The sequence below is a fragment of the Amborella trichopoda genome, chromosome 1 (genome assembly GCF_054954075.1).
Source record: "Amborella trichopoda isolate Santa Cruz 75 chromosome 1, AtrichopodaSantaCruz75HAP2 v2.0, whole genome shotgun sequence".
NCBI lineage: Eukaryota > Viridiplantae > Streptophyta > Magnoliopsida > Amborellales > Amborellaceae > Amborella > Amborella trichopoda.
Genome location: NC_142336.1, coordinates 34,403,013 through 34,417,810, shown reverse-complemented (window position 1 = coordinate 34,417,810; position 14,798 = coordinate 34,403,013). Strand labels below are relative to the sequence as shown.

General features: G+C 37.5%; 1 protein-coding gene across 3 annotated transcripts in view; it reads left to right on the top strand.

Moving 5' to 3' along the window:
* Positions 1 to 1,200, top strand: part of LOC18433326 (uncharacterized) — a 49,562-nt gene extending 48,362 nt beyond the window's left edge. For all 3 annotated transcript variants that reach the window (XM_020666562.2, XM_020666561.2, XM_006843420.4), the window contains exon 11: positions 533 to 1,200. In XM_020666562.2, coding sequence (XP_020522221.2) covers positions 533 to 727 — 195 coding nt within the window. In that variant the 3' untranslated portion in view covers positions 728 to 1,200. The remainder of the gene's footprint in view (positions 1 to 532) is intronic.
* The last annotated feature ends 13,598 nt before the right edge of the window (positions 1,201 to 14,798 follow it).

Here is a 14,798-nt window from a genome sequence, read left to right as displayed (position 1 = left end):
TTCATTATGTCATTCACAGCTACCTAGTAGTTCTCATTCAATATGTTTGTTGCATCCTCTATGTCCATCATGGCTACACATTATTTGGCATTCCCTTCATTGTTTGCGATCGGTCATCTTATCGATCATGGCTCCCTAATATTTCATGTTCCATACATGGCTAGACATTATTTGGCATTCCCGTCATTGTTTGCGATCGGTCATCTTATCGAACATGGCTTCCTAATATTTCATGTTCCATACATCTGTTATACTTGTTATCTCCATTGCGGCTATCTGAGTTATTTGCAGTCATACTCATGTATTATTTGCAGTCTTGTTGATCATCGCTGCCTATTATATCATGTTCCATACAATTTTCTGTGCTCGTCATATTTGTTGCAGTATTTGCAGTTCGTTCCATGAAGCTACCAAATATTCACGTCTCATACATTATTTGCAATCTTCTCCGTGATACCTTACGTGCTATGCATTATTTACATGTTCTATGCATCATATTAATGGACTTATTTTGAGAGCTTTTTACTTGCAGCGTGTAAAGTATGACAATAATGAGGAGATGAGGAATCTTCAAAAGAAAGGTAGTAGCAGCCATAGTTCCCAAGCATCATCAGATCCTTATGGTTACCCATTTGAGAGGGGTGCAAATAGAAGGAATTGGCGAGGATCATGGCAATCTGTAAATCAGAGATACACAGATGATGCTTACTCAACTAGATACAACTAATCAGGCAGTTTTGTTGAGAAGTTTGTGTAATTATCATGCGCGTGAGCTTGATGATGGCCTGGGGTTGCAATACTGGCATCATAATATGCAATTTGCTAAGATGTTGCTTGATATACCAACACTTGGAGTGTGCGCTTGATTAGTGTGTGAGAAAGATTTCGTCCTGAAAGCTGCCCAAGCAAAAGCAATAGGAAGACGGCTGGCCAAGTCTATTGGCTTCGCAAAATTGGAATTGGTAAATCGATGCCTCTCCTCGCCAATCTGTGATTGAGGATAGAGCAAGGAGCTTTGATTTGATTGTCTATATCAATTTTTTTTTGAAAAGATTGTAATTACCAATGGATTTTGACAGAGTTATGATAACACTTGTTGACTTGTGAGTGTTGAAAATGTAATATGGGGCTCAACCTCCTTGGGGTTCTGTCAAGGGTAATTTTTATTAATATATTTTTCACCTCAGTGCAACCTGGTCACATTCAGCCTCCCACACCAATTCATCTTGGAGTCGACCCTTTCCGGCCATGTAAGCAATTCAGTCATATGCGAAATGAACTCATCACTAATCCTATTGTAAATGCAAGTTATATGCCAAGCTCTTCTCTCCCTGCAGAACATATCACTAAGTTTAGCCATAAGCCATAGGGTTAGCAGTAGCATTGAATACCAATGGAAAAGAATACTTCAATGGAGCTTCCTCAATCCGTTTCCCATGCCAGAAAGGAACTTTAAGACCATCCCTAACCTCCCATCTAGAACAACTAATCATGAATGTGTTATGCAAGATATTTTTCCAGACCACCGATTGTGCTCTGATATTATTCCTTTTTTGTCAAAAGTTTTGCAATTATCTTATACATGCTTGTTAGCAAACTAATCAAGCGAATGTCTGAAAATCCAGAAATTGATCCACTTTTTGGAATAAGTGCCACATAAGTAGAGTTGATTGCCTTGTTTAAGACACCTCTATGAAGAAATTCATTGACCATCATCAGCAAGTCCAACTTCATACCATCCCAACATTTTTGGAAAAATCTAAGGGGGAATCCGTCAAGGCCGGATTTTTGACTTCCTCTATAGTTGCCCAAGCTTCCAGGGAACTTGCCTCCTCCATCGTTAGCCTTTGAAAATTCAGCCCATGCAATGTGGGAAAAAGAGTCATCTCCTTGATAAATAGATTATGAAAATGATGGACAAATTTCAGTTCCCAGCCATCTATCCCCTTCCATGACTCCCTTAAAACAGATTCCAAATAAGTCATGTCTCCTTCTTGAATTTGCAATTGCACGAAAATATTTCGTGTTTAGGTCTGCATCTCCCAACCATTTCACTCTTGATCTTTGACGCCAATGTATTTCTTCTGCTCTCAGCTTCTCATAGAAAGAGCTTAGCAAACCCACATTCTCGTCATGAAGATCATTAGTAAAGCTCCCCCCATTTTGAATTTGAGCTTCAATTGCCTCCAATTCCAACAAATTTCCTTGAATCCTTTTCTTGATCTAAAATTTAGTTTCTATCTTCCATTGAATTAGCTTATGTTTGATGCTAATCAATTTCTTGTGCACACGAAATCCATACCATCCAATGATAATAGAATTTTCCCAAGTATGTTTAATTATGTCGACAACATCTTTCTCCTCCAAGCAAACCAGATCTAACCGAAAAGGTTTTGGTCCAAATTGACAATTTTCACTATGTAGACATACTGAGATATGATCCGAGACAATTTGGTGAAAGCAACTACACGAGCCAGCAAATATTGCTACTCTCATTCACTAGAAATTAAAAACCAATCAATCTTACTTTGAATGAGATTATAAACACTATTGTTCGACCAAGTGTAGAGCGCACCATTAATTGACAAATCAATTAGTTGATGCCTCAAAATGAATTGATTAAAAAGCCTCATAGATTGATTAAGAGAAGTAACATAAGAGATTTCAGCTGGCCATCGAATCCTATTAAAATCTCCACGAATACAGAAAGGCACATTGACATCTGCAATAACATTGGATAGAACATTTAAAAAATCTTCTTTCAATTCATTTGCATTTGGACCATATACATTGCAACACATCTAAGTAAAACAATCCAAAATCCCCTCCAAAATCACCATCCATATTCTTTTTGTCAAAAAGGAACCCACTAATTTAAAACATGTGGGATCGCACAAGGACCACAGCCTGCCATACACTCCTACTGAATCAACACCTACAAAGGCCACAAGCCCTACACCCCAAATATCCTTAACTGATCTAACCATCAAACTTGGTAGCTTAGTTTCCTACAGTAGCACAACGTCAGGTTTTAGGGACATGACCATGAGCAAAACTTCCCGTTTTCTTCTCGCCTTCCAAAGTCCACGAACATTCCAACTACACATCTTCATTAAGGTGTGAACAGTCTCCTATCATGAGCAGACCAAGACTATCTTTAGAGCTAGAAGAGGATGAATTAGTTTCAACAACCGCAACGACATCCTTTCCATGTTCATCTTGCAACCTGTCATAGGGAGAACCTAGTAGGGGTTGCCACAGCCCGACCAACTCCATTAAGGTCTTCCCCCACACCTCCATCTTCTAATCACCACACCAGATTTTCTCTTCTTATTCTTCTTTCTCCTTCACCCTTTCTTTAATCACCTCAAATACTGTAGCAATAGGCACATTGAATGCCATCCCTATGTCATTAGACATAGCAGCTATCTCCTTAGGTTGGTCCACAATAACACCGCTGTGAGCTCCCTGCTCCACCTTTTCTCCTTCTCCACCCACATCCTCCACAATATTATTCACAACCTTTTCAACCTCTACTATCTCCCCCTCTTCTCTTATCTCGCCTCCATCTCCAGGCATAGCCACATGCACAACATCCTCATTCTCATCAGCAACTCCTCCACACGTCCTATCATATTACTGATACCCACCTCCGACGCCTCCACACCTCCCTCTGGCAGATTCGTAGCGTCCAGCAGACTTGTTCTCCCACCATCCCAACATTCAAGTTACCTAGAGCCGGATGTTCAATCTCTCATTCAGAGTCACTTCCTTCCATTTCAGAAGAGAAGGTGAATGACTCAACTGCCGGAAGCATCTGTAAAAGCACAATATCAGCTCAACTCCTTCATCAATCACAATAATAAGCAGCCCTTGGTCCTCAATAGGAACCCTCGACCCTCGTATAGCCCTCATATGAGCTGCCCTTCGGAACGAAAAATATCTAACACACCAAGTAGTTGCAAGAACCAGAGAAATACCCTTGTGTAGACGAAATAGGAAGAACAAAATAAGGGCTACCTTTTTACTCCTGTTAACGCTTAGAAAATGGCCGAAACTGCATTTTCCAACAAATGGGCAAAAGACCCTCCTTAAAGCGACTCTATTGATAGGGACAACAATATCTCCTATACGTATATCCCCACCTTCATTTGATTGACAATTCCCTTTCCCCAAATCATCTACAATCATTCCATCTTTGTCTTTATCACAATTTGAGATATTTCCAAGATTGCCCTTTCTAATTTGACTTGTGGAGCCCAGCACGCCCCTTGGGCGGTCAAGTCGTTCAATCTTTTTCAAATTTGTAGAACCGTCACCCAAATTATCTTGCCTACTTGTTGGGATCCACCTCTTTTTGAATTTGGAAACCGAATGAATAGGTTGCCTCCCTTGCAACTTACGTTATCACATCCACCACATATATGGTTGGAACTCATTCGAGGATTGAACTCCATTGTTCGCTGCAACTTTTCCACAGAACCTTCTCCAAGTATAACTTTATCATTGTCATCTCTACGTCCTTTCCTGACTACAGTCTGCCGTTCCGTTTCAACTACCTCCCAATCAGCTTTCTCATGCACCATTGGGCATGATCTCTCAACTGATTTGGTATTAGCTTTTTGACCTTCAATCTGAATTAGGATTAAGAAGTCCTCATCTTGAACATAAAGTCTAATGACTTCTAGTTTAGCGATAAATAATTCCTCTTAATTCTCATTCGAGCAAAAGACATTTCCCCACTGTTAAGACCCGTCCTATTCATACCAACAAACTCACCACAGAGATTCCCAAGTTTATGAAAAACATTAAAGGTCCAAGAATGCAACGGAATATCAAAAAATCTAATCCAACAGAAATATTTACAAATATAAGATGAATGAATCAAAGAGCTCTAGACTGTGATGGTTAAAAGCCTACCTCACACTCGTCGTATAGGTATCTACATAGCTTTCCAAACATCTTCGGGAGATGCTAAAATGAACACACAACGATTCTCTTCTACCTTTCGAACCACCGGCTCATGGGACAAGCTCCAAGCCCTTTTAACCCAATTTTAAAGACCGAACAAGTCATTTGATGGAGGTGAGAATGAACCCACAACCATCGTCAAATCTCTTTTGAAAGTATCAGATATATCCTCTTTCTCCAAAGTGATGAGTGAAGGATCTACACACCTATCCTCCACCATCTCCACCCTCGTTCACCATTTTCTCTCCTCTCTTCATCCTCTCTCTCTAGGGAAAAGCCTCCAATTTTCCTCTCTCTTCCCAATCCTTTAGATTGAACTTGTTTGATAAGGTGAGAGCTACAAAAAAAAGGGTGGAAGAGCGAAGAAATTAACAAACTGCACTGCGGTTCCCAAAATTGCTGGGGAAAGTAGTCATATGGGTATGGTATACTCTCCCTGATCTTGATCACTTTATTATCTCTCTATAAGCTTTCTCAACTAAAGCTTGTTCACCTCAAGCTCAAGGTAAGCTCTGGTGCCATCTCTATTCTTAGAGCTCAAGTAATTTCTTTCGTTTTTTAATAATGCTATGCAGGAAAGTATTATTATAAAGGAGCTCTTTTTGATAAGTGAAATAGCATTGAAAACCATTTAGGAGCTATGTGATTGTCAAAAGCTTTGATTTGGGGTTTGTTTGGATTCTCTTTGGTTCTTTATTGTTACATTTCACGCGGTGTGTAGCATTTCAGTGTTACATATGAAAACTGTGTGAACCATTTGTGATTCTTCTTTAAATTAATAATATGGAGAATTTCTTTAAGTTGTGTTCATCAATGTCCTGGAGTCTAGTATATATTTGTTTGTTTTCGTCTGCATGATAATAATCTAACATGATTTTGTTTGTGTTATGGAGTGTTTTTTGGGTTTGTGGTCTTTAAAGGCTTAGAAAACTTGTACATAAAATCCTTTATAGTAATTTGTGTACTTCAGTAGGAGTGTACTGTGATTGACTGACTTAGGTTAGGTGGTTTATGGCTCAGGTTATATCGAAAACAATGTGCATGTGGCACTAACGTAGATGATTTATTATAGGTCATCTCTTATCGAGGTTAGAGAGATGGCTAGGAATGTCATTTTTAGGCTAGGAGAGTTGTGTAATTTTATGTGTGCAAAGGAATAGCTTGTGAGAGAGGTTCAAATCCTCAAAAACATTTCCACACGGCATGTATATATGATAACGTATTTTGGGAAGCAACCCTATATGAAGGGAGCAGTCCCTTGCACTATGTGTGCATTTAACTTGCTCTTAGGGGGGAATTTGAATTCCTAATTATTTCTTTGCGAGGGAATAGGATTTTTAAATTATTCTATATTGTTCTAGATAATTCTAAGAGAAGTTTTGACATGTCAAAGATTCCTAAATATTCACTCTAGATCATGATGACTGATCTTGGAGATGTATAGCTCAGATTTAAAGTTCTCTTTAACCTCACATATCACCTAAATAAATTTAGATCAAGTTAAGCTTCTAGTATGATTGGACAACCTAAGCCCTAGAGGCCTAGATAAAAGGGGCCATTCTCCTCCTTTGGAGATCACACCATTCCTCTCTCTCATCTCTCTATTTTCTCCATGCCTCTTTTTGTAAGTTTCTCTCTGGGTGGCATGTCCAAGTTTAGGAGAGTGCAAGAGGGACACGCCTAGCCCTAGGTTAGGGGAGTTGCCTTTGCGGTATGCTTCATGTTTTAAGGGGGTTTTCTTAGTGAAAAACCCTAATTGTATTATTGGTCTCTAGCTCAGCAAGGGTGTCACATAGGTGCTTACCAATTCATATTTGAGAGTTCAAATAGGTTCTAGAAGTTCAAATGCACCATTGGTCAGGTGATTGGGTTGTGGAGTATGCTAAGCCTTAGAGGGGTAACCCTAGGCAAAAGTCAGTACGTCTTCCTTTATTATATATTTTAGTTTTATTTTCTACTGTGTTATTCTTATTTTGCTTTCTAAAGTCTCAGTATTGTATTTAGTTGAATAAATTTTATTTTGGCAATAAGTTTATAAAGATCTTAGATTGTAATAGGCTGAATTAATTGTAATTGTGGCACCTATAAGTAGAATTTCTAGCAATTAATAAATTTATTTATTTATTTATTTATTTTATAGCCTGGAATTCTTTATTGTCACTCCTGTCAAATTGGAATTCTTTTTCATCATATATTGTATTTGTGAAACCTTTAAGTAGAATTTTCAGCAATTAATAAAAAGAAAAAAAAGAAAATTTTTAATTTTATATTGTGGAATTCTACACTGCCACTCCTTTTAAGTTGTAATTCTTTTTTATCATTTTAAATGGATAGTTTGAGGAAGTAAATGGTTATCGCTTTGACTATTTTTAATCAATAGTCTGTTACAGTGTTTAAACACCTAGATTGGTTTGGTGAACTAGCCATTGGGAAATCGGTCCGGATCAGCGAATTACCAATCCAGATTGGTGATCCGACTGAGAGAATCGGCTGACAAGAAAATAAACAAATTGAAAACCAAAATAAAAAATAAAACATATGGGAACTGGCCCAGTTCCTTGACAGAACCAGAACTCACATGGTCACTATAGGTTCTCAATCCATATTGGGATGCCGATCCAAATCGCCGGTATTTAAATCACTGATTTGTTGCAATTAGTTATTTACATGAAATATATATTTTTGTATTGTTATATACCTCACACAAAAAAGATCCATCAAATAAAGCAGACTTTCCTTCCATTCAGCTAATCACCCTAATCACCTAAGGGTGTGGTTCATACAAGGCTTACAAAGGAAGGCACACTTTCAAATAGTATAAAAAAATTTCGTTTCAGTATAAAAAATCTTTATGATGAATTAAAAATTATTTTTATCTATAACTATAAAATTTAAAGTTTTAAAAATAGTGTAGATCAAGTAGATCTATGACCACTTTAAAATATTAAAAATTGACGGTCTAGATAATGCATTATAAGATGTACTATTATGTCCATGTATCTCAAGTTCAAGATGATTGGATTTGAGGGTTTTTCAACATTGAAACTTCGAGGTGCGCCATTGTCTAGAGCCTCTAACTTTATATAAACTTTTTCCATCACCTAATCTCTCCATCAAATTCCTATTTGATTTTTCCATCACCTAATCTCTCCATCAAATTCCTATTTGATTGTAGTGGCTACTTATGCCTCATGTCTTCAATAAACTCACTACTAGAATTCCATGAATTGATTTTATTCATCAGACAGAAAAAAACAAACTCATCAGTGACTTATTTGACGAAATAAAAAAAATGAATTGATAAAAAAGCAAACCCTTAAGTTACCCAAACTACACTAGACTTTTCATTTATTTTTTGCTTTTTGGATTGGGTTTTTTTGAGATAATTTTGAACAAATAATAGATGTAGCACTTCTCTTTGTATCCCGGGTGCGGTTTGTATAGAGCCGATGTTCTAAACAATCAAAGTGAAGCATATCTTCAAATAGTGTCTAGGAATGTAATTTTAATATTGGAAATCTTTATGATAGCCTTAAAATGTATTTTCATCTTTAATTATAAGATTTACAAGATGCACAATTTCCGAAACTTGAAATCCATTTTTTTTTCTCATGTCGATGCATCTTGATGTCGAGATGATCAATTTGAAGATATTTGAGCATCAAAACAACCACTTCTAATGAAGTTTGAGGTGCACTCTAATTTGATTGTTTAGAGCCTCGCACTTGTATAAACGTTTTCCTTGTGTCTCTAAGTTGGCTTCTTTAGAGTGACATTGTATCCTTCTCTCGATGTTGGCTTCTTAAGAGTGACATCTTATCAGAGTTCTTAATTTGTAGGTTTTTGGTGTTTGTTTATGCAAATTAAATTTGAATGAGGTTTGTATAAAGAGTCGACCTTAAAAAATCAAAGGAAGGCACATATTTAAAACATGACGAAAAATGCCGCTCCGGTGTTGGAAAGCCTTGCAAGGACATGAAATTTATTGTCACCCTTAATTATTAAATTCAAAGCTCCAAAAATGGTGCAAATTGAGCCGATCTATAAATAATTAAATTTTTTGAAAATAGACTGTTTAGATAATGTGTAACATTATGTACTATTTTATGACTTGAAATTCTTTTTTCTTTCTCATATCGATACATCTCAAGGTCGAGATGATTGTTTTGAGGGTTTTCCAGTATTGAAACACCCACTGTACACTGTCTATGAGCTTTGTTAGGGTTACTTGATTTCTAGCTATGCTTTGTCGGTTTTTTTTTTAAAGCTCTGATACAATTATTGGTATTTTAAAATATGCGTGTGTGCTTTTACCACTGCGGTTACTTTAAAAAGTACACTCTTTCTTTTTTGCAAAACACGATTTTTCTTGGAGAGATTAACATCAAGGGGCTGTTTGGATACCTGGATATATATTGTTTGCCAGTAATATATTACTACATGATATATTGCCTGCAAATAGATTGTTACTGTTTGGGTAGTATTTAGATGCAACCTGAGAAATACATGGCTACTATTTGGCTACGTCTGGAAGAAATATGAGAAATGCATTACCAACAGTTTACCAACACTTGCCTATAAACTATCAGTTCTTTCATTTTTTTATTTACAAAATTTCACTGAAATGTGGAATTAAAGTCATCATCACATCATTCCAAAAATATTTTCTAATAATAACATCATCACCATTCCAAAAAGATTTTGTAATAACAACTTGTACCATTTTAAAGTCACTATCATACAATTTCTTATTTATTTTGCATGCCTTTGGCACTTACATGGAATCACATGTCTTATAGCATGATTAGACTTTGGTTTCAATATGATAAATCATTGGAATAATATAATTGGAATAATATGTTTTTATAATGATAAGCCTTATTTTTATTTATTTTTTATAGAAGTCTTTCAAATGTCTATCTATATAATTTCAAATAAGCAATAAATTTATGATACAAAATTAAAAATATTTATGGAACAAGTTAAAACATGGGAAGAAGTTTGATTAGTAAACTAGAAGGTTTGGTAATTGCCGTGGAAAATTTTGAGGTATTGGAGGAAACTAAAGAGGTATCTTATTTCAAATTGAGATTTTACTAATATGTTATGATGATTATGTTGGGTGAAATTTTTTTATTATAATTGTGTTGTGTAATGTCTTATGTTGGGTGAAAATTTTTATTATAATTGTGCTGTGTAATTTCTCATTGATTAGATATGCTAAGGATAATGGATATGCTAAAGAGAGAGAGAATGGAAAAAGTGTAGATTGTAGAGTAAGGGGCTTTAAAAAAAAAGAAAAAGTCCAGATAAGAGGAAGGCGCTTAAAGATAAAAGGGGTTTAAAAGAAACGAGTACAGATGAGAAGAAGGGGCTTAAGGAGAGAAAGACCATCTTATACAAACCAGTTATTAGGGTCCAAGACAGAGGTGACGGGCTTAGAGAGAGAGGGAGTACCTATGCAAATCGAGTAGGCGGATTGACATTTTATTAAGCTGGGATAGGACAGAGAGACACAAGCGAAATATTTCTAAAGACTATCCGTTAAGCGCGTAATAGATTTTTCACCTTTCATCACGCTTAATGTGTTTCATGATTTTTTAGAAAATATCGTTAATCTCTTTCCATTTCCTTACAGTAAAGTATACCCAAACGGTAGAAATGTCATATTTCCTCATAATCGATTGTCATGTAATAGATTTCCAAGTACCTAAACAACGACTTGGAGAGATAACTATGAACTCAAAAAGGCCAATCATGCACACTTTCATTTCACAGATGCTCCACTAGTGCTATGCACGTGCATTATGTCCATTATATTGGGCCTATTTATAAGCCTTTACAACAGTTATCTAACTTCGCCATAAACATCTACGTGACCCAAATTCTCTAGATAACTCCCCACTACAACTATGACTTCCTACTAGATAACTACTTCCCACAAATTAACTCATAACTATCCATGATTCATAACTTCCCACAAATTATAACTTCCTACTGGATAACTACCCACTAACATATAGTGAGAGAGATTAAATCACACTTAACCTTATTACAATTTTGCATCACATTAAGGCAAAATAAGCTGCATTGTGTTTTGCTTCTTTTCTTGTATTCTTAGATAAACCTGAAAATTCTCTTCCTCCCACTTCTATCTCACAGATAAAGATAGGACATTGGTCAGGTCATTCTTTGATAATTTTGTAAATTGGTTTTTCAAGTTTTTGCTTTTGGAAAAATTTTTTCAACTTGCTTTCTGGAGTAGGAATTGGCATATGTTCTTGATGTCTTTTTAACTAAAAAATTCCAGGAATTAGTTTTTCCTTTAATTCCTTTTTTGAAGGATTTTTCTCCCCCATTTTTTATTCCTTCTTATGGCATTATCATGCCTTTTCATGGCATGAAACACTTGGACTGCAGTGTCCCTTTTTTTTTTTCCTACTTTCTCAAAATCATTTTTCTACTTTCTCAAAATCATTTTTTCAAAGGCTATTCTAGGCATGGATTTCCTATCATCCATCCCGCTTGGTTCACACCAGGGGGCGTTGCTCCAGAACACCTAAGTATTCCCTTTGATGTGCAGATAGAGGGGCTAGATTTCCTAAGTGCAGACATCGGTGTTTGAACACATCTTTCAGCACCTTGAGTCCTCGATGCGGGATAAAAGAGAAGCTGATCAATAAAGCCTTGATTTACAGTGAAATTCCTGACAGTCTCAGAATTACCCCAGAATGAGTGAAGATGTTCCTAAGGACTCCAAAAGGCAACCTTCCAAGTTTGTCGCAATCCCACATGTCTAAGGTAGTGCAGACGAAGAAACAGTTTCAAAAAAATCAGCCTCTAGCACCCTGAAATGGACCCTGTAACTGGAACCCTATTTTCAGTGCGTCAAAAGGCTGTGGAACTACTACCATTAGATCCGACACGGTAGAAAAACCCTCGGGGCTAAGTGTCGGCATAAACAGACATTTTAAGACAAAGTTATGGGTGAAACATTAAAAAGGAGTAAGCCGCACGCTATTCCCGTGCGGCCTCCCTGCACTAATCTCTATTAAAGGAGACTGCTTTTCACAGTCACGAGTAGCAACTTTGAAGACTCATATCTCCCTCATTACGAGTCGGATCGTGCTCAAATTTTGCGAGCATGTTCGTCTCGTCAAGACAAGAGTTTTGATATGTGGGACATCCCATAACAACGTCCGAGTAGGGAAAAAAGCTAGAGATAAGTTGGCAATTTGTGTAGATAGATGCAGGAAAATCAACAGTAAAACGACCCACTCAAGCGTCCGTATCAGGGCGCTCGTGTACCCTATCGACGGGAAACCAGTTGCATTGTGTGCGTAAGGTCTAGGGCTATGTCTGGTCCGAACCCCGTGGGTGATGACCAGTTGGATTCAGCATACAAGGACATCGAAGTTGCTACAAATTTTGGCCGGTGGATTCCAAATTTCGGCCAAAAACCCAAGATGGCAAAATCTTCGTTCGGGCACAAAATCGAGCTGTGTTTGTTGCAACATGACCGTGACGACATGATTAGTGCAATTCAATAAAGAAAGCAAAGAAATACATCAAGAAATGAGGTCACTATCGAGCTAAAGTTTCCAAAATTCATACAAATTTTGAGTTACATGATCATGGCTTAAATATCGAATCTGTGGTTTGAAGTTGGTACCAAATCAATGGTTATGCCGAGCCTAATAAGAAAGTGATCATCTTTTAGTCAAACGGGTGTCGAAGCAACCCCAAATTGGCCTAGAAAAATCGCCCACGTTCCATTGGTGCAGCAGGGACTGTTTTGGAATTTTATGTATTGTTGGACAAGGCAAAACCGTCATTTTGCACCCATTTTTAGGATTTATTTTAATTCAAATAAATTGTAATTATCATCAATTAGGTCATATTTTGGGCATTCACCCATGTTGTGGGTCCAAATCTATAAATTCCTCGTTATACTGCATTGTAAAGGTCCTTCATTCTGATTAATAAAAAATTGAGAGATAGCTTTGAGATTGAGAGCCACGTCCAAGAGAGAGAGAGAGAGAAGAGAGAAGAAAAGTATGGTACCCCTCGGTGAAGGTAACTTTCTCTCTCCTTCTGTTTTCTTTCTTATCTCCTCTCTCCTCTCCTCTCTTCTCTCATCTTCTCTCGTATCTCTCCTCTCCTTTCTTTCTCTCTCTTATTTTTCTTCTATAACTCTGTCCTCTCTGCCTCAAACACACACGTCAGTAACTATTGTCATGTGTGCCTCTTTTTCCCTCTCCTTCTCTCTCTACTTTCCTTTCTTTCATTTCTCTCTTTCATATTCTCTCTAAACTTTCTTTCTCTTCTATGTCTCTCTTCCTCTCTCTTCTTTGTCTTTCCTTATTTCTCTCCACTCTTTCCTTTTTCTCTCATCTTCAGTCATGCACGATGATGCTCATCACCGAGCATGATGTTCACTTTTTTTTCTTATCTTTTGAACATGCATAGTGAGCTGGGCCTTAACCTGAGTGGCGGGCAGAGCCTCTCTCAGAGTTCCTTCTCCCTCATATCGTGCACGGTGATGCCGATCATCGTGCGTGACATTTCTTCCCCTATTCCCTGACAAGGACATTGAATCGGGCCCTTTGCCAAATTGACGGGTCGGGTCATGGCTGGGTCCTTTAGAACACACACGGCAATGCCTATCGCTGTGCATGTATTTTTTTTTCTCTCTCTCTCCTGACTCTCTCTCATCATGGATAGCAGAACCTCATCGCCGTCCATGTTTCTCTTCCCTCTCTTTCTTCTTTCTTCTTTCTTCTTTCTCTCTTCTTCCTTCTCTCTACTTTCTCTCTCTACTCCCGCATATTTCTTCCTTTGTCTTCTTTCTTCTTGCCCTCTCTCTCTTGCCATGGACGGTGGGGCATGTCACCACCCCTATTTTCTCTTTCTCTCTCTCCCTTGTTATGGACATGGAGCCGTCCATGTTCTTTCTTTCTCTCTCTCCCTTGACACAGACGACGGAGCTTGTCATTGTTCATGTTATTTCTTTCTCTCTCCCTTGTCATGTACGGCAGAACCTATCGCTATCCATGTTTATTCTTTCCTCCTCTGTTTCTCTCTCTTCTATCATGGATGGTGGAACCCCATCACCATCCATGCTTCTTCCCTCTTTCTATCTCCTATGTCATGGACGGTGGAACCCCATCGCCGTCCATGCTTTTATCTTTCTTCTGTCTCCTTTGTCATGGACGGCGGAACCCCATCGCTGTCCATGCTTCCACCTTTCTCTCTCTTCCACATTTTTTTCTTTCATCTTCTTTCTCTCTCTTCTTCCTTCTTTTTCTGCTCTCTTTTCTCTCTCATCTTCCTTCTCTCTCTTCTTTCTCTCTCTTCTTCTTTCTCTCTCTCTTCTCTTCTCTTTCTTTCTCTTCTCTTGTTTCTCACTTTTCTTCTTCTCTTCTATTCTTCTTTCCTCTTTCTTCCCTTCCTTTCTTCTTTCTCTCTCTTTTCTTCTCTTCTTCTCTTCTCTTCTTCTTTCTTCTTCTCTCTTCTCCTTTCTTCTACCTTCTCTTCTCTTTTTCTTCTTCTTCTCTCTTCTCTTTTTCTTCTTCTTCTCTCTTCTCTTTTTCTTCTTCTTCTCTCTTCTCTTTTTCTTCTTCTTCTCTCTTCTTTTCTCTTCTACCCCCTTTTTCTCTTTCTTCTTCTCTTCTCTTCTATTCTCTCCTTCCCTATTCACTTCTTTTCTATTCTTTTCTTCTCTTCTCTTCTATTTTCTTCTTCTCTCATTTCTCCTCTCTTCTCTCTTCTCTCCTTTCATTCTTCATTCTCTCTCTTCTTCCTTTCTTCCTCTTTCATTTGATCAA